At 45.7% G+C, this 24,394-nt stretch overlaps 1 protein-coding gene across 1 annotated transcript in view; it reads left to right on the top strand.

Annotated features, from left to right (window-relative positions):
* Positions 1-24,394, top strand: part of ADAMTS12 (ADAM metallopeptidase with thrombospondin type 1 motif 12) — a 200,016-nt gene that overhangs the window by 3,395 nt on the left and 172,227 nt on the right. Inside the window, 1 exon segment of the mRNA XM_086629244.1 lies at positions 5,754-6,115. Coding sequence (XP_086485370.1) covers positions 5,754-6,115 — 362 coding nt within the window.

Below are 24,394 nucleotides of genomic sequence, written 5' to 3'. Positions count from 1 at the left end.
CTGAGTTTCCGGTGTCTCAGTCCCCGCTGTGCTTATGTGGACAAGGGCAAGAGGTGTCTCTCAGAACTTGTGGTGGGTGTTAGTCTCCATATTGTCAGGACCTGCCACTGCGAAGATCTAAAAGCCCACTGCTGTGTCTGTCCTGCAAAGGCACAAAGTCGTTGTAGGCTGGTGGAAAGGTTGCGTATGAAGAAATCTGTGTATGAAAGTAAACTTCCTTCTGAAATAAAGATGCTACCGAGACAAAGCCAAATTTCTCATGTATTTTTGTATATGTGCTGGGAAATGGTTTTTGGTTTTTTTTTTCTGTGTTTTGTTTTGTTTGTTTTTTTTTTTCTTGGAAGTATTTCAGTGAATGTGTCTCAAGGGTCTGTGGCCTGAGGAAACGCAAGCAGCCACGTGTCATACTGCAGCTAATGAGGACAAAGGAGATATATTCTTTCCTGAAGGGGATGAATCCAGACAGCTGTCTGTCTGGGCATGATTTATCTGGTGTGGCTTTGAAGATGCAGGGAGTGGAGAGAGAAGTGTCTCTTAAAAGGATTGTCTTACCAGTCTTCGGAGGAGTAAATTACTCTGGAAGTACCTGGAGCAGGCTAATTGCTTTTTAACCAGCTTAATTAATTAATGAGGTGTAATCACTTTATGTGTAAGTGGCTGGGAGTTTGGGAACGAAGTACAGCCCTGGGGAAAGAAGAACTGGAATGAAATGTATCCTCACATTTTCTTTTTGACGAAATAGGTTCAGACTGTGACTTCTTGGGCTGAAGTCAAGTATGTCAGTGGAAGATCTGGCCCTTAGGGTATGAGCTCGTAGGGACTGTGTTTTATGTGGATTTCTGTTATCTGCTTGAGACTTTTGAGTTTTACACTAATTAAAAAAAAATTAGGAACAGGTGTTGTTTGTTCTGTATCATAGCAGGAGACAAGAATGCCGGTAATGCTTTCTTTCCCTGCTAGATCCTGACAAGTGATAAGGTGTCCCACCTTACCCTGGTTGGAACCCTTTATACAAAAGGGCATGGTTACATCATTCCCCTTCAAACCCCTCTTTAAAATTCTCTCCTCTTCTGCAACATCTGCTAAAGCTGGTGCTACTGAGGCGCTGTTGCTACAGCCTGTTGAGCCAGTTCATAATGTTGTCTTCAGTCGTGTGTATTTGTAAGACTCTGTCCTACTTCAGGTGGTCAGCTTTCTGGATGTGTGAGAATCATAGAATCGTTAGGGCTGGAAGGGACCTTCAAAGGCCATCTAGTCCAACCCCCCTGCAAGGAACAGGGATATCTCCAACTAGATCAGGTTGCTCAGGGCCTCATCCAACCGGGCCTTGAACGTCTCCAGGGATGGAGCATCCACCACCTCTCTGGGCAACCTGTTCCAGTGTTCTACAACTCTCATGGTAAAAAATTTTTTCCTAATATCCAACCTGAATCTACCTCCCTCTATTTTAAAACCATTACCTCTTGTCCTATCACAACAGGCCCTCCTGAACAGCCTCTCCCCATTTTTCTTGTAGGCCCCCTTGAGGTACTGGAAGACCGCTATAAGGTCACCCCGGAGCCTCCTCTTCTCCAGGCTGAACAGCCCCAACTCTTTCAGCCTGTCCTCATAGGAAAGGTGCTCCAGCCCTCTTATCATCTTCGTGGCCCTCCTCTGGACCCTCTCCAACTGGTCCATGTCCTTCTTATGTTGGGGACTCCAGAACTGGACGCAATACTCCAAGTGAGGTCTCACGAGGGCAGAGTAGAGGGGGAGAATCACCTCCCTCGACCTGCTGGCCACGCTCCTCTTGATGCAGCCCAGGACGCGGTTGGCCTTCTGGGCCGCAAGAGCACATTGCCGGCTCATATTGAACTTCTCGTCCACCAGTACTCCCAAGTCCTTCTCCTCAGGGCTGCTCTCGATCCATTCTCCGCCCAGTCTGTATTTGTGCCTGGGATTGCCATGACCCAGATGTAGGACCTTGCACTTGGCCTGGTTAAACTTCATGAGGTTGGTGCAGGCCCACCTCTCCAGCCTGTCGAGATCCCTCTGGATGGCATCCCTCCCTTCCAGCGTGTCGACGGCACCACACAGCTTGGTGTCATCGGCGAACTTGCTGAGGGTGCACTCCATGCCACTGTCCACGTCACCGACAAATATGTTGAAGAGGGCCGGGCCCAACACGGACCCCTGAGGGACGCCACTCGTGACCGGTCTCCACTTGGACATCGAGCCGTTGACCACTACTCTCTGAGTGCGGCCATTGAGCCAATTCCTTATTCACCGAGTGCTCCATCCATCAAACCCATGCCTCTCTAGTTTAGAGAGAAGAATGTCGTGCGGGACAGTGTCAAAAGCTTTGCACAAGTCCAGGTAGATGACATCTGTTGGTCGACCCTTGTCCACCGATGCTGTCACCCCATCGTAAAAGGCCACCAAGTTGGTCAGGCACGATCTGCCTTTGGTGAAGCCATGTTGGCTGTCACCCACCACCTCCTTGCTCTCCATGTGCCTTAGCATGGTTCCCAGGAGAATCTGCTCCATGACCTTGCCAGGCACAGAGGTGAGGCTGACCAGCCTGTAGTTGCCCGGGTCTTCCTTGTTCCCCTTTTTAAAAATGGGGGTTATGTTCCCTCTCTTCCAGTCATCGGGGGACCTCGCCAGACCGCCACGACTTCTCAAATACAATGGCCAGTGGCTTGGCAACTTCATCCGCCAGTTCCTTCAGGACCCGCGGATGGATCTCATCAGGTCCCATGGACTTGTGCACTTTCAAGTTCCTCAGATGTTCCCGAACCTGCTCTTCAAGTACAGTGGGCGGTGGTTCATCCTCACAGTCCCTGCTAGTTCTTTCCACAGCTTGGGCAGTAAGACAAGAGGCTTTATCAGTGAAGACTGAGGCAAAAAATTCATTGAGTACCTCAGCCTTCTCTATGTCCAGGGTGACCAGAGCACCAGTATCCTTCCGGAGGGGGCCTACATTCTCCTTGGACTTCCTTTTGTCCCCTACATACCTATAGAAGCATTTCTTATTGCTTTTTATATCCCTTGCCAAATTCAGTTCCTTCAGAGCTTTAGCCTTCCTCACTTGATCCCTGGTCACTCGTACAGTTTCTCTGTATTCCTCCCAGGCTATCTGTCTCCGCTTCCACCCTCTATAGGCTAACCTCTTCATTTTCAGTTGGTCCAGGAGCTCCTTGCTTATCCACACAGGCCTCCTGCTCTTTTTGCCCGACTTGTTCTTCGTCGGGATGCACCTCTGCTGAGCTTGGAGGAGGTGCTCCTTGAATGTGGACCAACTTTCCTGGGCCCCTCGTCCCTCCAGGGCCGCCTCCCACGGCACTTTGCCCATCAGGTCCTTGAAGAGGCCGAAGTCCGCCTTCTTGAAGTCTAGGGCACAGAGCTTGCTGAGTGGTTTCCTTGCTGCCCCATGGATCTTGAACTCCACCGTGTCGTGGTCACTGCAGCCAAGGCTGTCCTTAAGTTTCACATCGCCCACCAGTCTCTCCCTGTTGGTGAGCACAAGGTCGAGCATGGCACCCCACCGTGTCGGCTCCTCTATCACCTGCAGGAGGAAGTTGTCGTCCACGCATTCCAGGAACCTCCTGGACTGCCTGTGCCCTGCCGTATTGTCTCTCCAACAGATGTCAGGGTGGTTGAAGTCCCCCATGAAGACCAGGGCTTGTGACCGCGAGGCTGCTCCTATCTGGCTATAAAGCGCCTCATCTGCTCTGTCCTCCTGGCCAGGTGGCCTGTAACAGACCCCTACCGTAACATCGCCTATCCGTCCCTGTCCTCTAATCTTGACCCATAAGCTCTCTGTCAGCTCGTCCTCTGACCCCAGGCGAAGCTCCACGCACTCCAGCCGGTTGCTGACGTAGAGAGCGACACCCCCTCCTCGTCTCCCCTTCCTGTCCTTTCTAAAAAGCTTATACCCCTCCATGTTGACACTCCAGTCATAGGAGTCGTCCCACCACGTCTCCGTGATGCCAATAAGGTCGTAGCCCTGCTCATGTGCACGCATCTCCAGCTCATCCTGTTTATTTCCCATGCTGCGTGCGTTGGTGTACATACACTTTAGCTGGGCTCCCGACAAAGCCGACTCGCTGGCTGGAGCGACAGGGGTTCTCTTGGGTGGCAGCATAAGTTCATTTGAACATACCTGTGATCCTTCCTCAGCCTCTGGACCCTTGGTGCTGGCACTGGCGCCATGCTGACAGCAGTGGGCTGAACTGTGCGCCCTCTCCCCCGGCAATACTAGTTTAAAGCTCTTTGCACAAGTCTGGCAAGCCTTTGTCCAAGCACCTTCTTCCCTTTCTCGGTTAGGTGCACGCCATCTGCCCCTAGCAACCCAGGCTTCTCAAAATTTACCCCATGGTCAAAATACCCAAAGCCCTGGCTGTAGCACCAGTCCCTGAGCCATGAGTTAACCTGCCAGATACGTTTGGCCCTTGCAGGTCCCTGCCCCTCGACTGGAAGCACTGATGAGAACACTATCTGTGCCCCAGAGTCCTTGACTGCTGCACCCAAGGCCCTGAAGTCCCTTCTGATGTTTTTCAGATTGCTGACAGCTGTATCACTGGCACCCACATGAAACACCAGTAGTGGGTAATAGTCTGTGGGCCGTATGAGGCCAGGTATTCTCTCAGTAACATCCCTGATACGAGCGCCGGGGAGACAGCATACCTCCCGAGACAGCGCATCGGGTCGGCAGATGGGTGCCTCTGTACCTCTTAGGAGGGAGTCACCCACTACCACCATGCGCCTTTTTTTCTTGGTGGCGCTAGTTACCACCCTTGTTGGTTGAGCTGCCTCGTCTTTTTCCAGTGCCTCCCCCGAGGTGCTAGGTTTTACTTCTTCGGTCTGCAGAGTGGCAAAGCGGTTCTGCAGGGGTATCGTGGGGTTCTGGGGAAGCTGCTGCTTCTTCCTGCTGCACCTGCTGCGCCGTACAACTTCCCATTTGTTGGCATCTTCTGCTTTCTTACTTACCTTATGTGTCAGTGGAGGGGTTTTTGGTTGGTGCACTGGTTGCTGCGGTTCAGGTGCAGACTGTGCCTGGAACCAAGCATCCAGCTCCCTCTCAGCCTCCCTGATGTCCCTCAGCCTCCTGACAGCCTCTTGCAGTTCAGCCACCTGCCGCAGGAGCTCCTCCACCTGGATGCACCTTCTGCAGTCAGGGCCGGTGCCTGCCCTAGAAGTAGGATCCAGGCACTGCCTGCAGGCCAGGGTCTGCACCGCAGCCTCTCCCCTTGGCTGTTCCGTCTGCACGGAGGCATCGACTGCCGCAGGGGGAGCCGGTGCAGACCTCGCGGCCGAAGCTGCAGCCCTTGCTCTAAGGCGGGTGTTGGCCATGTTGTCCTGAGAACCAGGAACAGCAAACGTCCCGGGTCGGCGCCCTCCCTGACGCGCCCTGCCTGCGCGAACTGCCCCTTGATCAGAGCCTCCTGTGCTGGGGACCTAGGACAGAGATGGTTCCCAGCTTTTGTGGGACTGGGAAAGGATGCATGTGTGAAAGTAAATTCTTTATATGAATGATGACAAAATATTTGTAAAGAAGAGTGTTTAGCTTCTAAATTGAGTGTTATAATGCGAGAGTAGAAAGCCAAAATGAGGATTGTATTACACGGTGGTCTGTGCACTGCCTGCTTTTCTGTGGGTTGGATGGTATGGTGAATTGCTGTCACTTTTGAGTTTCCTTTTAAATCATTCAGAATCTGAACAGGCTAGCACTTACCCTAGCTTTGCTTCTTTTCTTTTCCCCTTCCTCTCAGAGCAATTTATCAAGACGTTGCCAGAATACCACGTGGTTGATCCAGCAAGAGTAGATGCAAGTGGGCATTTTCTTTCTTTTAATTTACGCCATCACATCTCAAACTCGAGGAAGAAGAGAGATCTCAGCAAAAAGGAAAATGTGGTATATTATAAAGTTAACCATGAGGAGAAGGATCTGTTTTTTAACTTGACGATCCACATGGAATTTCTTTCCCGTAACTACGTAGTAGAAAGAAGACGTGGCAACCACACTAGTGCGAAGATTACAACTCGCTTGGGAGTTCCTTGCCACTTCATTGGCTCAGTGTTGCAGCCAGGTTCTGGGAGCGGGACAGCAGCGATCAGCACTTGCAATGGCCTGGTAAGTGATGTGACCTTTACTGGGCTTCTGGGCTAGTTTTGGTGTCATTAGAACTGCACTAGAGCACTGGTATATGAACATGTCTGGTAAGAAACTGGATGAGCCAATCTGACACCTTACTGACATAATGCTCTGAAAGAATCAGTTTAATACTATGGATGTCACTTGGATTTTTGGAGGAGAGAATCAGGAAGTTAAAAGTTGATGCGGAGGCGTCTTAGGGCCTTATATATTTTTGTTTTTTGGTTGTTTGAACTGAGCATCTCTGTCATTCAAACAGCTTGAAGCCATCCAAATATCTAGTCACTGCTTGGATCTCGTTAGCAGTTAGTTTGCCTTTGGTATGCATCTGGATGTGACCTTCTGTTTTAGTTTCCTGTAAATGGAATAGAGGTCCAGTGGACTGAAACTGCTCTGCAAATCAGACCACTGAAACTGCTCTGCAAATCAAACCAACTGATATTAGGTTGGGAGAACAAGAAGATTTGCTTCAGAACTGCACTGCAACTTCAGAAATAAATGGTAGGATAGATGCAACCTTAGCCAGAGCTTTAAATTGAAGCCTGAAACACCTGTAGGTATCCCTCATTCCAAAGAGCACTTCTAACACTGGAGCTGGTAGTCTTACATTTCTCAGTAGCCTGCGGTTCAGACTGTGCTTTGTTTTTTAGCACTACCATAGCTTAGGTTTCTAGTTCTAGAGGATAAGGCTGAACCAATCTTGTCAGGGACAGGAAGAAGAGACAAACTGCCTGAATGTGAAGGGGATGCTGTAGGGAGCTGCGTAAAATCGTAGAATCATAGAATCACAGAATGGTTTGGGTTGGAAGAGATCTCAAAGATCATCTAGTTCCAACCCCCCTGCCATGGGCGGGGACACCCTCCCCTACACCAGGTTGCCCAAAGCCTCATCCAGCCTGGCCTTGAACACTTCCAGGAAAGGGGCATCTACAGCTTTTCTGGGCAACCTGTTCCAGTGCCTCGCCACCCTCTGAGTGAAAAATTTCTTCCTTAGATCTAATCTAAATCTTCCCTCTTTCAATTTAAAGCCATTGCCCCTTGTCCTATCACTACATGCACGTAATCTGTAAGAGGCAAAACGCAGAGCGTTTGTGGAGTGTGCAGGGAGAGGTGGTGAAGTGCATGCAGTGTGCGTGTGCTCTAGCACCTTGATCCTTGAGTGACAACAGTATTGGAAAGTGCGTAAAGCAGTGCATGGATGTCTATTGGCCAGCACATCTCAGTCTGCAATAGGCTACAGACTGATGTTTCTTCACTCTTGAGCCTGAACTCAGCACCGAGGTGAGTGTCTGTAAAGTACATCTTTTCCAGACCAGCCTGTCAGTATCAAAGTGTGTTCCTTGCTGTTGAGAAGTATGAAGCTTTCAGAAGCTTTGGAAAATCAGTGTGTTACAGAAGTATCCTGGCAATGTACAAAAAGTAACATGTAGACAGCTGTGATGTAGATGAAAGGGGAAACTTTGGAATCTTATACAAGCATCGATAACCCTTTGTCATGTTGCCTAGAGAGACAGACCATTGCTTGAGGTCAGAAGCGTCAGTCTCACAGGCATGAAGATCAGGGATTTTGTAAGTAATTCTTCCAGTGGGGACCAACTTGGCAAAACTTCACTGAAACACGTTATGGCCATACAGAGTCAGTAAGCAAAACAAGATATGACGATACAAGTAGTTCCTTTGGTTGGTTTGTCTTGTGCTTTTTTAGTTTTCATTGCAATTTTCATTAGGATGAGAACTTGAAAATGAGGTGCTAGATCTTCATTATGCCTTCTGAAGTATTTAGTATGCAACAACGATTTAAAAAATACACCTCAAATTACATTTTAAATTCAGCTTGGTAATATGTTTCAAAGTGATCCTTTCATTTGGGTTACAAACTTTTTGAGGTTTACTTTGATTTGGAGGTTTGTGGAACAATGTTTTGCTAGATACAGGCTTGGGAATTCTTTCTTTTTGGCAAAACACTCGTATCAGAAACATACTGTTATGGTTTGGTTTCCCCCCCTAACCCAAAATGAAACTTTGAAAATATAGAATCATGAATTAATTCGGATTGAAAGCAGCCTCTGGGGAAAAACATGATGGTTTTGATGTGATGACTTTTGAAGTCCAGCAGTCACTGCTCTGAAGAGGTTGCAGGAAGAGTTGAGTCTGAATCCCTTAATTCCTCTGAGTACCACAAGCTGAGGATAGATGGTTTAGCTTGCCTTTCCCCTGAACGTTTTCCAGAAGACCTAGTCTCATATGAAAACATTCATTAATTAATAGTTTAGCCAGCATTGAGAAATGCCATCTGTTTTTCAGGATAAAAACCTGATGTTTCTGAAACTGTTTGTGATGGTGTCATGGTTTAGCCCATCTGACAGCTCAGCCACCACAATTTCGCTCGCTCAGTCCTCCCTCTCAGTGAGGTGGAGAGGAGAAAAATGTGACAAGAGGCCTGAGGGTTGAGATAAGAACAGAGAGGGATCACCCACCGACCATGGTCCTGGGCAAAATGGCTTGGGGACAAATCAATTTAATTTGTTAACAGTTCTTTCAGAGTGGATAACCAGAACCAAAGCCAGATCTTAAAAACACCTTCCCCCACCCCTCCCTTCTTCCCAGCTTCACCTCCTCCCCCAGCGGCGCAGGGGAACGGGAAATGGGGGTTTGCAGGTCAGTTCGTCACACCTTCCTTCTGCTGCTCCTTTGTTAAAGGAGGAGGACTCTTTACACTCTTTTCCCCTGCTGCAATGTATCTCCTCCTCATAGGACAGTCCATAGACTTCTCCAACGCGAGTCCTTCCCGCAGGATGCAATCCTTAGCCATCACATTGCTCCAGCACGGGCTGCTTCCCCACAGTCACGGCCTCTTAGGGAGCTGCCACCTGCTCTGGCGTGGGGTTCTCCATGGGCTTCAGATGCCTCTCCGCCTCGTCGTCAGTCTCCAGCAGCTCACGGAGACCAGTCTCTACAACCTCCTTCAGGTCTTGGCTCCAGCGTGAGGTTCTCCACAGGCTGTGGGTGGATCTCTGCTCCACTGTTAATCTCCACAGGTGGCAGTGCGGCCGCTCCCGTCTCACCACGGGCTGCAGGGGAGTCCCAGCTCCAGCACACCTCGTCCTGCTCTGTCTTGACTGACCTGGTGTCTGTGTAGCTGCTTCCCCCAGGTCCTATCTCCTCTGCAGCCATGCCAGCCCCATGAACCTCAGCAGTCCCGGCAGGACCAACTCCTCCCAGCAAGCACCCCGGGAGTGGGGCACTTCGGAGCTCCCCAAGCCGTGCTGCTGCAGCCATCTCCAGTTGGGCGGTGGCCCAGCATGGGCACTTGCCCGCCTCAGAGGCCCATGGGCCAGCCCCTGCCTCCCCTCTCTTTCCAGTGTAGGTCTAGCCCTGGTTTGGCCTCCTTTGTTCTCATCTTAAATATGGCATTCACAGAGGTGCTGACTGGCTCAGCCCTGGCCTGAGGGGATGGGGGGTCCGACCTGGGCAGAGGCCAGTTCGATGGATTTTGGAGCCAGGGAAAGATTTTTACAGCTACATACAGGGTCCATCTCTGCAGCCCCTCCCATGCTACCAAAACCCCATCATGTAAACCCAGCACAGATGGTCTGCTGCTTCCTGAGCTAATGGTAAATTATTTCTGTCCTGGAGATCCCGATATTTTTTTGGGGGATCAGCACCATGTGTATTTCTGTTTTTTTCTTTTTTCTTCTTTATTTTCTTCCTGGAATGTGTTGTGTTTCTCCATTGAAAAGAATTTTTCTGTTTATTATGAGGGAGGGAAGGAGAACTGAGAATAGGTAAACAGCATGGAACTAGAGCAAATAATTTGAGATACTAAAAACCTATCCCATGAAGAGAAATTATAATTAAAATTTACTGTAGGAGATTAATTCTGAACTACTTGAAAAAAAGAGTTACATGAAACAGTGAGATGCACAGGGTTAGTTGATAAGGATCCTTGGGGCTGAGGTGAGAAAAAGAGGAAGATAACAAAACTGTGGTTGAAAGGTGCCAGCTTCCCAGAATATGCTTTGGCAGCGGTGGCTGCTGTATGGGTCCTCATCTGTGACAGCCTGGATCAGGACTGCACTCTGAGTGTGTGCCTTGGCAAATGGGTCCCAATAAAACTTATCTCCTCAGCCCACCACTGTGAGTTGGCAGGGTGCTGATGTGCTTAAGCCTCATAACTCAAGAGCTGGTAAGAACCAGTATCTTAGCCTTCAAATACGGGGAGCATTAGTGATGTTCCTTTCCGGATGCCGTTTTGGCTTGACAGCTCAGGAACGTTATGAAATGATAAGCCTACTGTGCTTTTTCTTGGTGAGATAGTCTTTAAGAAGCTAAACGAGGCACCAGTTTACCATGGTAATGAGTAATGGGAAAGTGTGTGATCCCTAACTGCTAGTTTTTGGCTTTCTTAGTGGTAGGAGCTGGTAAAAAAGTGTGTAATACTGGAAAATACTGATTTGATTAAGTAAATGTGTTTTACTGGAACGTCCCTTTTGCTGACATTTTTAGGGAAATGATTGAAATGGACAAAGTTAGAAGATAACAAGTGAATTGCTAAGAATAGGCCATCTTTTGCAACACAGCCCACTCCACTCCCTCAAAAAAAAAAATTTTGGCCTGAAGTGGGGCAAAATAAAATCATAAAGATGTCTGTGGGAGGGGAATCCCAGCTTTAGTCCTCTCTCTTGGTTGATATCCTCTCATGTGAAGTCTGTTTGGTTCATATTTGAAAGTTCCTGAATTTCCAGGGTAGTAGCAGTGTATAAGAACAAAACAAAGATATGTGATGTAGATTTGTGTTCTGTCATAAAGATCACTCTCACACAGCACTGAAAGCATAGAAAACCTGGAAATGGATTTTCATCTCCCCTGTGTTTTTACTTTGAAATATATTCCTCCTTCCATTGGCATTGCACGAACATTGCTCAGGTAGCAAAGATATAACTCTTAATATTAATTTTTTTATTTCTGACGCTTTCAGAATCAAACTTGTACATAAATCAAACGAATAGAGGTGAGAAGATATCTTTAAGAAGGCCATCTGTTTCATAGAATCATAGAATGGTTGGGGTTGGAAGGGACCGTAAAGATCATCTAGTTCCAACCCCACTGCCATGGGCAAGGACACCTTCCACTACACCAGGTTGCCCAAAGCTTCATCTAACCTGGCAGTGAACGCTTCCAGGGATGGGGCATCTACAACTTCTCTGGGCAACCTGTTCCAGTGCCTCACCACCCTCTGAGTGAAAAATTTCTTCCTTAGATCTAATCTAAATCTGCCCTCTTTCAGTTTAAATCCACTTCCCCTTGTCCTATCACTACATGCCCTTGGAAAAAGTCCCTCTCCAGCTTTCCTGTAGGCCCCCTTTAAATACTGGAAGGCTGCAATAAGATCACCCTGGAGCCTTCTCTTCTCCAGGCTGAACAGCCCCAACTCTCTCAGCCTGTCTTCATGGGAGAGGTGCTCCAGCCCTCTGATCATCTTTGTGGCTTTCCTCTGGACCTGCTCCAGCAGCTCCATGTCCTTCTTGTGTTGGGGACTCCAGAGCTGAATGCAGTATTCCAGGTGGGGTCTCATGAGAGCAGAGTAGAGGGGCAGAATCACCTCCCTCGACCTGCTGGCCACGCTTCTTTGGATGCCGCCCAGGATACGATTGGCTTTCTGGGCTGCAAGCACACATTGCTGGCTCATGTTGAGTTTCTTATCCACCAGCACTCCTAAGTCCTTTTCCTCAGGGCTGCTCTCAATCCATTCTGTGCCCAGCCTGTACGTGTGCTTGGTATTGCCCCGACCCATGTGCAGGCCCTTGCACTTGGCCTTGTTGAACTTCATGAGGTTTTCACAGGCCCACCTCTCCAGCCTGTCAAGGTCCCTCTGGATGGCATCCCTTCCCTCCAGCGTGTCCTCAACACCACACAACTTGGTGTCATCTGCAAACTTGATGAGGGTGCAGCACTCGATTCCACTGTCCATGTTGCCGACAAAGATGTTAAAACAGCACCGGCCCCAGAGCTGACCCTCGAGGAACACCACTCGTCACTGGCCTCCAAGTGGACATTGAACCGTTGACCACAACACTTTAAGTGTGACCATCCAGCCAATTCCTTATCCACCGAGTGGTCCATCCATCAAATCCATGTCTTTCCATTTTAGAGACAAGGATGTCATGTGGGACAGTATCAAATGCTTTGGACAAGTTCAGGTAGACGATGTCAGTTGCTCTTCCCCTGTCCATCAATGCTGTAACCTCATCATAGAAGGCCACCAAATTAGTCAGGCAGGATTTGCCCTTAGTGAAGCCACATTGGTTGTCACCAATCACCTCCTTTCCATGTGCCTTAGTGTAGTCACCAGGAGGACCTGCCCCATGATCTTGCCAGGTACAGAGGTGAGACTGACTGGCCTGTAGCTCCCTGGGTCTTCTTTTTTATCCCTTTTTAAATATGGGGGCTATGTTTCCCCTTTTCCAGTCATTGGGAACTTCACCGGACTGCCATGACTTCTGAAATATGATGGATAGTGGCTTAACAACTTCATCTGCCAGTTCCCTCTGGACCCACGGATGCACCTCATCAGTTCACATGGACTTGTCCACCTTCAGGTTCTTTAGATGGTCTTGAACCTGATTTTCTCCTACAATGGGTGGTTTTTCATTCTCCCAGTGCCTGCCTTTGCCTTCTGGGCTGTGCAGCTGGAGCTCTTGCCAGTGAAGACTGAGGCAAAGAAGTCATTGAGTACCTCAGCCTTCTCCATATCTCGGGTAGCCAGGTCTCCCATTTCCTTCCAGAGAGGGCCTTCATTTTCCATAGATTTCTTTTTATCACTGACATATCTATAGAAGTTTTTCTTGTTGCCCTTGATGTCCCTGGCCAGGTTTAACTCTATCAGGGCTTTAGCTTTCCTAACCTGATCTCTGGTTGCTCGGACAATTTTCTGTATTCTTCCAGGCTACCTGTCCTTGCTTCTATTCTCTGCAGGCCTTCTTTTTGTGTCCGAGTTGGTCCAGGAGCTCCTTGTTCATCCATGCGGGCCTCCTGGTGTTCCTACCTGACTTTCGCTTTGTTGGGATGCACCGCTCCTGAGCTTGGAGGAGGTGATCCTTGAATATTAACCAGCTTTCTTGGGCCCCTCTTCCCTCCAGGGCTTCATCCAATTGTACTCAACCGAGGAGATCTCTGAAGAGGCCGAAGTCCGCTCTCCTGAAATCCAGGGTAGTGAGCTTGCTGTGCACCCTCCTTGCTTCCCTAAGAATCTTGAATTCCACCATTTCATGATCACTGCAGCCAAGGCTGTCCTTGAGCATCACGTTCCCCACCAGCCCTTCTCTGTTGGTGAGAACAAGGTCCAGCAAAGCACCTCTCTTTGTTGGTTCCTCTACCACTTGGAGAAGGAAGTTATCATCCATGCATTTCAGGAACCTCCTAGATTGCCTATGCCCTGCTGTGTTGTCCCTCCAACAGATATCAGGGTGGTTGAAGTCCCCCATGAAGACCAGGGCTCATGAACGTGAGGCTGCTCCTATCTGTCTGTAGAGGGCCTCATCCACTCAGTCTTCCTCATGAGGTGGCCTGTAGCAGACCCTCACTACTATGTTCCCTGTCCCTGCCCTCCCTTTAATCCTGGCTCGTAAGCGCTCAGTTGGCTCCTCATCCGTCCCCAGGTGCAGCTCCATGCACTCCAGCTGGTCTTTGACATAGGGGGTGATACCTCCTCCTCCTCTCCCCTGCCTGTCCTTCCTAAAGAGCCTGTACCCTTCCATTTTGACACTCCAGTCACAGGATTCATCCCACCATGTCTCCGTGATGCCAATAAGATCATATCCCAACAGGCACGCACACACCTCTAACTCCTCTTGCTTATTCCTCATGCTGTGCGTGTTAGCATAGAGGCATTTAAGCTGGACCCCAGATGAATCTGTCTTCCTGGCTGGAGTGACTAGAATTCCCTTCTGCTGCTCTTCAGGTGCTTCCAGCATATCTTGATCAAGCTTGGTATTATCCCCCTCCCACTTCGAGTCTATTTTAAAGTGCTGTCAATGAGCCCTGCTAGCTGTTGTGCTAAGACCTTTGATCCCCTCTGAGAAAGGCAAGTCCCATCCGGTGCCAGTAAGCCTGGTGCTGGCCCATGCAATTGTTCAAAAAATTGTTTGATGAACTCATATTAATTGAAAAAATAAAAGCAACACTTTCAAAACGTATGAACAGCTTTTTGCCATTAGTGCTTCTCCAGATTGACAGTATGTTGCTTTTTCAGCTAGAATGTCGTCATGCTTAGGAATTGCCGTGTTTCCTTAGTTGTTTTGAAAACAAAGTACACTCATGTCTTAGAAATTTCATTTTCCTATATATTTAAATGTTCCTAAAACAGCCTGCAAGGGGAATAACAGAGCAATAGACTTGAGATACAACAATGGGGGGGACAGTCATTGCAAAACATTGCTAATTTTTAAAAATATAGATATGTCTCACTTTTCAGAAATATATTTGGAAACAAATGGCTAGGTTCATAAAGGGGTTTGGGCAGAATCGGAGAAGAGAATAAAGAGGACAAACTAGCAGAGATCTGGAGGAACTAGGCTGTAATTTCAAAATACATTTTTTTTCTAACACCTTGTGGTATCTGTGTGTCCCTTCTGTGCTAAATAGGTGATTACCTCCTTGACAGGATGAAGGACATGATGCTGTAAGCTCTATCTCTTCTTCTCCTGGTCAGTTGACTAGTTAAGTCTTTTATACTTCTGGATCTTATATAATAATGCATGAGACTGCGTTAACATGGAAAGAGTGGGATAGACCTTGCTGTTTATTTTGGGTCACAGTTGGAGGAGGAAACCCTAGAGAGGAAGTCACTACTGGAAGACCAGAGAAGTATCAAACTGTGACACTTGGGAAGAGAGCAGACATGAAATCTCTTAGGTACAGGAAGGTTTTCAAGAGGAAATAAGGGGAGAAAATGGTTTCATTTCTGACTCTCTCAGTATATGTAATATTTGGGTTTGTCTTGGGAGGCTGTTTAGGGCACATTTCTAATAATACTTTGTGTTTCCACATTCCCTTTCCGCAGAAGATTGTAATTAACTTTTCCAAGTACTAATGCCTTAATTTTCGGTTGTGTGTTAGTCCTGCAATCCTTTATATAGTAGCAGTAGTGTCAGCTTGTCCCTCAGTAGGACTGGGAGGGAGCAAAGTTCAGTGAAGTTTAATGAATACCCCAGGTTTTTGCATTGGGCCCTATAGAGCTGGGAAGTGAATTATTGTCTAATAGTCTCTCCTCTTCATTAGAAACAAGGCCCTCTTATTCATCCATCACACAGGCATTGTTTATAGTATTTTTAGATGACAGACTGTCATTGAGGCTTTGTTTCCTTGACACTTGTTTATAGTGTAGAGCTGTCAATCGACAGTTGCTTCTGGTAATACTTTTGTCTTCAAAGGCTGTACAAGCATTAGCACGGAAATGGCAGAAGAATGGAAGAACATTAGTGTGGAAATTGAGAATGATCCGTACACCTTGTAGGCTTCTGGCCATACTGGGCCTTGCGTAGCTCTGTGGGCAGATCGTGCTTTGGCCGTCTCTGGCTGGTGGGAGAGTTGCCTCTGTCCTGATGGGCATCAGCGTTACAAGAAGTGCTGTGGTCATCTGCTGCCCAGGCAACGGCAGCGCAATACAAAGTCATGAAGCACTGTTTGTTTATTTACTCCCCTTCCCAAAAATCCAGCTACTGCAGAACGCTGCCGCTTCTTATCAGAGACAGACATATGCATCAAACCTGGTGGCTGCTCCATACCCTGGCAATCTGTAGAAAACTGGATTAAGTATGCTGCCTGTACCCAGGATTTTTGAAAGGTTTCCCCCACCTCAGTTCTTCCCCTTCTTCCCCAACCACAGTCAGGGCAGCCCTCTGTGAATGTTTAGTTGGTGGCTGTATGACAGTTTCTCTTTATATGGCAGCTGGTGGGAGATGCTCCAAGTGGGTCCTCTGTGGGCAGGTCTGTGTCTGCTCTGATGCATGTGGCATGTTTGTCGCTGAACAGTGGAATGGTGGCTGAATTCTGCACGAATGTAACCTTTCTCATTATTGCGGGATATCACCACTATATGAAGCGTAGAGAATGAGCTCTGGTACTAACGCAGTGTTGTCTATGTTCTTAATCTGGTCCACTGAATGTAGCATAAAATCCACCACTGGCATTTTTTCTGTTGCAGACTTGCTTCAGTTTTGGGAAATTCAGCATGATCTCAGTTCTAGTTAGCATGAGATGCCTTTTCCATGCTGACCCACGTGTTATCATCTTACCATCTGCCCCAGGTTGAACAGTTCTGTGCAGGTACCATAACAGTACTGCAGTGGTAGTGTGACCTGTGAAAGTGGTCTAATACTGCTGTTCAGACTTTCTTCTATGGATATGGAAAGCCTGCATCAGGGTGTCAGACTAGTTGGTATTTTCGTTATATGAGGTTTAGGGATAAAGGAATATTTACTTTGAAACATTTTTATAAGATTTTGTTCTAAAGTAATGGAAGAATAAAATGGATTTCTAAATTTATAATAAAATTTTTATCTGCTTCTGTTTCTGCCAGTTTGTGAGGTTGATTGGTTATTAGCAATTTGTTTGCTAATATGGTGTTATCTGCAAAGCTACTGTTGCACACGATTCACTCCAATAGCCCAGAAAAGTGTCTTTCTATAGACGTATATGGTCTGTAGACCATGTCTTTCTATTCCCTTGTGGTGTACCTGCAACCAATTTATCTTCAAATGCAAGCAGTTTTCGATTATGGTAAGTATGTGCCACTACGGAAATACAGTTGAGGAAAGGGGAGATGGAACGTTTTCTTCAGTTGCACTTGCGACCACCTGAAACTGGATTCAGCACTGATACCTGACGTGGAATTGTACAGCCCCAGAACACGTTTAGACACACATGCTCTTTTGGTGGCTGCTATTTTAAAAGATGAATTGGAGTGTATTCCTGTTGTGCTACCTCAAATAAATGACTTCCTTTCTGGAAAAGAGAGTACTGGGAGACAAGTACACAAGTTCTTCTCCAGGGATCTCTTGCCCTTCACTCATCTCTCCTTGCTTTCTCCAAGAGAGTCTCTCACTTCTTTGTTTCCCATTCCACTGCCTTATAATACTTGGTGGGTCCTGCTTGTGGTTGAAATTCTGGCAGTTGGCCCTATCTGCGAGTCATGTCTTCTTATTTAGATGTCAATGGCATCTCCACAACAGCCTCTTTTGGTTTGTCCAGCTAGTGATAATCTGCTGGAACCAAAATGTAGGGATAAGGTGTTTGGAGAATGGCAGGCATGAAAGCAAGCTACCAGCCCTTTCCTTGGGGATGGGAATTGCTCCCTGGTTGGATATAATGGAGCTTCCAAAGTCTGAGTGTTGTGATTTGGCTTGTTCTGGCATGTGTAAAGAAGGAAAGACCTGCGAAGTAACTCTGTTGCGTATCTGCTGTATGTTTCTTCTCTTAGGCAGTAGTATGGAAAATGCTGTAAGTAGAAAAATGTACACTGGAAGTAAATAATACAGTGTTCTCTGTGCATCAGTTCTGTGTCATGCTTGGTTCACCAGATTCCTCCAGATAATAAAAAATATCTGGATATTCTCCTTGCTTGACTAGTCTTGTGGTTGTGTTGTGTGTTTTTGGTTTTGGTTGTTTTTTTTTGAAGATGATCCAAAGACACAGTGTGGTGGTGGTTTTGTTTTGTTGGTTGTTTCTCCCCCCCCCCCCCCAACAGATTCATCATTTAAAATTTGACTAGTATTTGCTGCAGTACTTGAACATCCATCCTTTTTCTTTGTGTTTGAATTTCAACTATCCATCTGCCAGCTCCCTTCCCCCAGTCTTTTGTCTGCAGAAATACTCTAATTGACAGGTCAAACGAATCTCATCAGTGATCTCAATACATGAGAATCCGGCTGTGTCTGTGGCTCCTGGTCTTGGCCTTGTCACCTTTAACCAATAAGAAGTTGTTAGCCCAGAAGCTGGATATGGCTGGAGTTTTTGTAATGGAGTTGTTAACGTTTCAGTGAAACAGTCATTGATGGGGTAGGTTAAAGTAAGGATTAGTCAGTATGAACTGATTTGAATGGAGCATCTAGGATTAGAATGTCTTTCTCCTTTAAGATAAAACTATTTTTTAAGAATATGAAAGACTTTTTTTTAAATACTTTTAAGAAATCTTATTCTCTTTTTTTTTTAAATCTTTATCTACTTGTTTGCTAATTACTTAGGAGTATTGTTAGTATGCAGAGTTGTCAATCATATTTCCGGTTTCCATGAGTGTTTTTAATGAATCTTCTTTTTACGTGTGTGTGTATTTTTTTTCACTCATGATTTCATGAGTGTGGTGTTTTTTATAAAAAGTGTGTCGTTTACTGAGGGAAAACCATGGGATTGTGACTTCAGTCTAAAGGTTCAGAAAAGGAAAAAATGTACATAAGATCTATTTTGCCTTGATTCTTAATAATGTGAGGTTTGTCAGATGATCTGCTTTTTGTTTCTTCTAGTATCTTTGGAAGTTGTTGGCCAAATTCAGCCCAATTTGAAAAAGAAATGAAGGTATCAAAGCCATTAAATTCTTAAGAATTTTGCAGGTAAAAGTAGGAACTTCTGATCAGGGAAATGATGGGTGAACACATGCAGGTTGACCAGTGGCTCAGCACAACTCCAAGTTGTTACTGAGCAAGGTGCAGTGCTACTCCATGCCCAGCTGATGGTGAGGAGTGCTGGAGGCTTCAGGAGAGATTGGAGAAAATGACTTTTGAGAAATGAGAAAGTGAGGAAATGGAGCACATGAGAGAAGCAAGTCTGTGGGGAAATGAGGTTTTGATAGTTCTGCTGTACATAGATTTTTTTTTTCTTTAATTTGTTTTCATGATGCTGAAAGGAAGGGTCCAGCTTGGAAGTAAACAGAATTGTTTGCACTGGTTACTGTATTAACAATGTGCTGTACCTGCTGCCCATCACAGCGCATGCTTTGTATGTAATCATTAATGATGAGCAGAAGAGAGGGGAAGAACCGAAGCTTTCCTACATACTCAGTCAGTGATGCATATAATGTGACATTAATAGGGACAAATCTTGCCAATTGCATGCCTTATTTTCTAGCTGTTATAAGAAAAAATAAAATTACTAAGAAAAGCCTATCTTGCTCCTGTTCTGAGCAGACAAACATTGGCAGGACGTTAGGTGGTGAATGGCAATGGGTGATGTGAACAATAGACCCAAAGAGTCTGTGTCGACTGCTCGCACTTAGAGGATAGATGAGCTAGTGGTGATTTTACAGCAGCCATGTGAGTCTGGCTTCTGGCACCAGCTGAAGACCAGCAGGCCTGAAGATCAGGTCTGGCCTCTTCAATTCCCTTTGTCTGTCAGGGAGGAGCAGCTGCAGTCCCTGAGCAGTGTTAGCACCAGTGTGTGGTTTTATATACATGTGTGTTAGACACACACAAACATGCAAGTCTGCACACATGTATGTAGCTCTGTGATTGCAGAACAGTTACACTGCAGTTAAATCTCTTGGTTTAAGACCCATGCTGTGTGCTGAGAAGGCTTCTGTGCTGTTCTGTGTATTGGGTATTACTAAGCCGTGGCCAAATATGTTGGGTTTTCCCAGAAGCTGATGCTTAACGATGGACTTTCCCAACGCATTTATAAATTGCAACAGAATTTAAATATTTAGTCATTTAGGCTGGGATATTTGTGTGCTTTATATACACACTGGCTCCAGGGCATGCTCTGGAGAAAGACTCATCTGAAGTTGCATGCTTTAAAAATGAATAAGTAAATAAGTAGTCATTAAAAAAGCTGGTTGTCTTGGCTAAACAGTGCCTATGTTTAAAAGCATTCATTGTGCATTCCAATTTTCATGGCAAACAGCAAATCCTTAGTACAGTGCTTGGGCTTGTTGATGCATGGAAATCCGAAGAGTAGATATAAATCCATTGTGGTTGTAACTCACCATAGAGGCTCATGCAGACACTGTTTTTGATTCAAAATTTTCCTTTGTTCAGATTTTTACTTTTTTTCCATTTTTACATGTATATATTTTAAACAAAGACGATTCTAAATGCTTAATCCAAACTTTAGAATTCGTTTATTTGGATGCAAAGTTAACTGTATCTGGTTCCTTATCTAGAACAGTCATGGGCCAAATCTGGTCAAAATCGTAAGAACAGACTGTGGATAAGGTGAATGGCTATTTTATCCAGCATCCTCTGTCCAACAATGACTAAGTAAATATCTAGAGAAGAGTAAGAACAGGGAAGTAGGATATCTCCCTTTTGTTCATCCTTGTTTCTGTTTTCAACTCCGTTCAAATTTCTGGATATGTGTATGTTTTCTTTGTTGAGAATGTGTTGATGGGTTAGTCTTTCACATACTTTCTTTGTCTCCCCTGAATCACTTGGCGCTAGAAACGCGAATCTTTATTACAAATTGTAACACTTAAAAATGAATTTAGAGATATCTTCGTTTTTCATTAACTTTTTGTCAGCTTCCTGTGATGCCTCCTGAAGCTATTGTCTTGGAGGAGACAACAGGCTGAGTTCACTTTCTGAGCCCAGTGTTTGAGGTGGCTTACTCAGTGACATAGTGTATTCTTCATTATTTTTTTGTTTCTTGGTAATTCTGAACACTTGACAGCCTTTTTGGATAGCTGTTGAGTTGGGCTTGCTATATAGTTCCAATTTTTTTTTTTTCCATGACAATGGAAGCTCATGTTCCTATTTCTGCACAGTAGCAGGTGGGTCAGAGCCTGTCATTTTAATGCACAAAGATTGATACTATTTCTCTGCTGCCTTTTCTGCTTCACCATGCCATGGTTTATCAATTTTCATTAATCTACATGAATTACAGCTTCCTTCTTCTTGTCCAACTGCTTAGGCTCAGGAGGGTTTTCTGAAGTTCGTTGGTTGTCCTTTGTCCGTGCTCTCCTGAACAACTTCTTATAGCTGTTATATCCTGCGTAACAGACTCTAAACTAGTTTTCAATCCAAAATGTAAACATGGCCACAGCTCTGCAGCTTAATGGGACTTAACACTTCAAGCGAATGTTTTTCTTCATTTTTGATACCTGTGGTTTTTACCTTCATTTTCTATTCCCCCATATTTTTTGCTAGTTTGAGTTTATTAAATAGATAAATCAAGATCTAGTCAGGTCTGCTGTCTTTATGATTAGATCAGACCAAGCAAATAGTGGATTAGGTAATGGATGACAAAGCATGTTTGTTTTTTTGAAAAAAAACCCAATTGCTAGGTAATTTATTTTCTTTTTGCAGAAGCTCCTCTGTTAACACATGCTTCCTGTGTTAGCAAGAGAAGTATAAATAATTTGTACCACTATGAATCTCCTGCATGGATTCTTATGGAGCTGGAATAACATTGTAGGTAGTATTTCACCCTTACTGAAGTCCATTATGCTTCAGTTTGTGTGTACCGCTTGAGAAAAATGTCTCTGCCAGGAATCATACTATGGATAATTACTTTTAGTAACTTCAGATCACATTTAATTTGGAAAGTTTTATCACTGAACAAAACATTTCTCCACACCCGCCTTTTCCCGAAATGCTCACATAGTGTAATTTAAACTGGAACTTTAGTTGGATCCAAACCAAAATTTTTGTTTAGGATTTTGCCTCTCAATATGTAGTTTTGGATAACTTCCTAAAATGAAAGCTAGCAAACAGGTTTTGTTTTGGAATTACAGAGAAAATTGGAAAAAAAATTATCCCAATTTGGTCATTACATTGCTTTAGTTGATCCCAAGCTGTAGAATTTTTTTAGGGAGTGGGTGGGAGTTGACAGAAAAAATCCTCTACTTTTTTGTTTCTGAATGCCAGGTAGTTTGAAAAAAAAAGTTGTTCCCACCTGAAAAATTTTGTTTAATTAGTTCCTGATGAGATGCCTGTTGCTTTGGAGGTGAGCACCGTGGCAGCTGAACTGGTACAATTTTCTTTTCGGCTGTATTTCTGTCAGTGTTGAATTTGCATCCATGCAAATATTTCTAATGTCTTTGATGTTTTGAATGTTGTGTGACTGTTGTTCAGGATTTGCACAGTGATGGCAATCTATCCATTGCAAATCATTTTTATGTTCTACAATGGGTCAAATTTGTATTTGCAAGATTGTGAGAGGAATATTGTTATCTGGGAGTGTTTCTAGTCAGAGACATCATCTTAACTTGGAAACAAACAAGCCTGGCACATAATTTCCTAAATTTATGTTGGTTTTTTTTTTTATCCTCAGGTCCTTTAAGTGAAAGAAAATTGTGTCTGCACTGTTCTCTGGAACTGTTGCTCTCTGGTAATAATGTACTTAAGACAGAAATCATCAATTTTTCTAGGCCATGTATACCATGGTTTGCCCCAGACAATTGAGTAACTGGTTTTAAGAGGAAGCACTGTTAGGGACTTCCAGGGGCTGTGTCTTGAGATGTAAATAATCATGTATGGGGAAGGTGTAGACTTGAGCGCATTTAGGTTAAAACTCAGTTTGATGCTGTTGACTCTAAAACAGTCTCAGTGCTGCAACTTCTCTGACCCCTCACAACTCTGCCCACTTGCAGGCAGTTAAATGAAGAAAGAGCTTGAATAAGAGTGCTTGATGAATGTAAGCTGTCACTGTCCTTCTCTGCTCCTTTGTGTATGGTTTCATGGCATGGAACCCTTCCTGCTCAAGGCATGAATATGCTACTGCAATGTAAATTTTGAAATTTGTATGAAGGCCAGAGGGTCGAGTGAGAATCTGTAGACATCACACACCTGGTTCTTGCAGTGCACTGCTGCATGAAGCCAGTTAAATGTCTGGATCTGTTTGGGCAGCAAGGAACTGTGATGCTCCCTCGCCCTCACTCTAGTGCTCGGTGCTGCTGCTGCTTCCCAGGTCTGGGAACCATCAGACAGGAGGCAGTTAAGGTTAGACAGTGTGAAGGGGCCACTACAGCTGGTCCCACATGCCAGGAAACATTGTATGTTCAGAATGTGCTTCAGCCAGGAGGAGCGAGAGGCTCAAAACATGGGTCCTTCCTTTGGTCTCCACCTCCATCTGAAGGTAACGTACTGTGTGCCACTTGCTTTGGAGGGCAGTGGAGATTGACTAGTTCAGATGTTGTCATATGTACCAGTATGACACTAAAAAAAATACTGCTTATTACAAATAAGGCTGAGACTTGCATCTCATGTGGGTGGGAAAGAGTCTTTTTTTCATAAGGTGGATTTTTTTAATATGCCTTTTGTGTAGCAGATTTGCCATATAAGGAAGCATTTCTAACAGCATACAGTATGCTGGCAGGTGACTGACAAACTAGCTGATGTGATGTGAAGCAGTATGTAGAATAGAATCATAGAATCATAGAATGGTTAGGGTTGCAAGGGACCGTAAAGATCATCTAGTTCCAACCCCCCTGCCATGGGCAGGGAAACCTTCCACTACACCAGGTTGCCCAAAGCCTCATCCAACCTGGCCTTGAACAGTTCCAGGGATGAGGCATCCACAACTTCTCTGGACAACTTGTTCCACTGCCTCACCACTCTCAGAGTGAAAAATATCTTTCTTATATCTAACCTAAATCTCCCCTCTTTCAGTTTAAATCCATTGCCCCTTGTCCTATCACTACATGCCCTTGTAAAAAGTCCCTCTCCAGCTTTCCTGTAGGCCCCCTTTAGGTACCTGAAAGCTGCAGTAAGATCACCCCGGAGCCTTCTCTTCTCCAGGCTGAACAGCCCCAACTCTCTCAGCCTGTCTTCATAGCAGAGGTGCACCAGCCCTCTGATCATCTTCGTGGCCCTCCTCTGGACTTGTTCCAGTAGCTCCATGTCCTTCTTGTGTTGGGGACTCCAGAGCTGAACACAGTATTCCAGGTGGGGTATCATGAGAGCTGAGTAGAGGGGCAGAATCACTTCCCTCGACCTGCTGGCCACGCTTCTTTGGATGCAGCTCAGGATACGGTTGGCTTTCTGGGCTGCCAGCGCACATTGCTGGCTCATGTTGAGTTTCTTATCCACCAGCACTCCCAAGTCCTTTTCCTCAGGGCTGCTCTCAATCCATTCTGTGCCCAGCCTGTACTTGTGCTTGGGATTGCCCCGACCCATGTGCAGGCCCTTGCACTTGGCCTTGTTGAACTTCATGAGGTTCTCACAGGCCCACCTCTCCAGCCTGTCAAGGTCCCTCTGGATGGCATGCCTTCCCTCCAGCGTGTCCACAACAGCACACAACTTGGCATCATCTGCAAACTTGCTGAGGGTGCAC

Source organism: Tauraco erythrolophus, chromosome Z (assembly GCF_009769465.1).
Source record: "Tauraco erythrolophus isolate bTauEry1 chromosome Z, bTauEry1.pri, whole genome shotgun sequence".
Classification (NCBI taxonomy): domain Eukaryota; kingdom Metazoa; phylum Chordata; class Aves; order Musophagiformes; family Musophagidae; genus Tauraco; species Tauraco erythrolophus.
The sequence above is the reverse complement of the archived record's forward strand: the minus strand, read 5'-3'. Positions and strand labels throughout refer to the sequence as shown.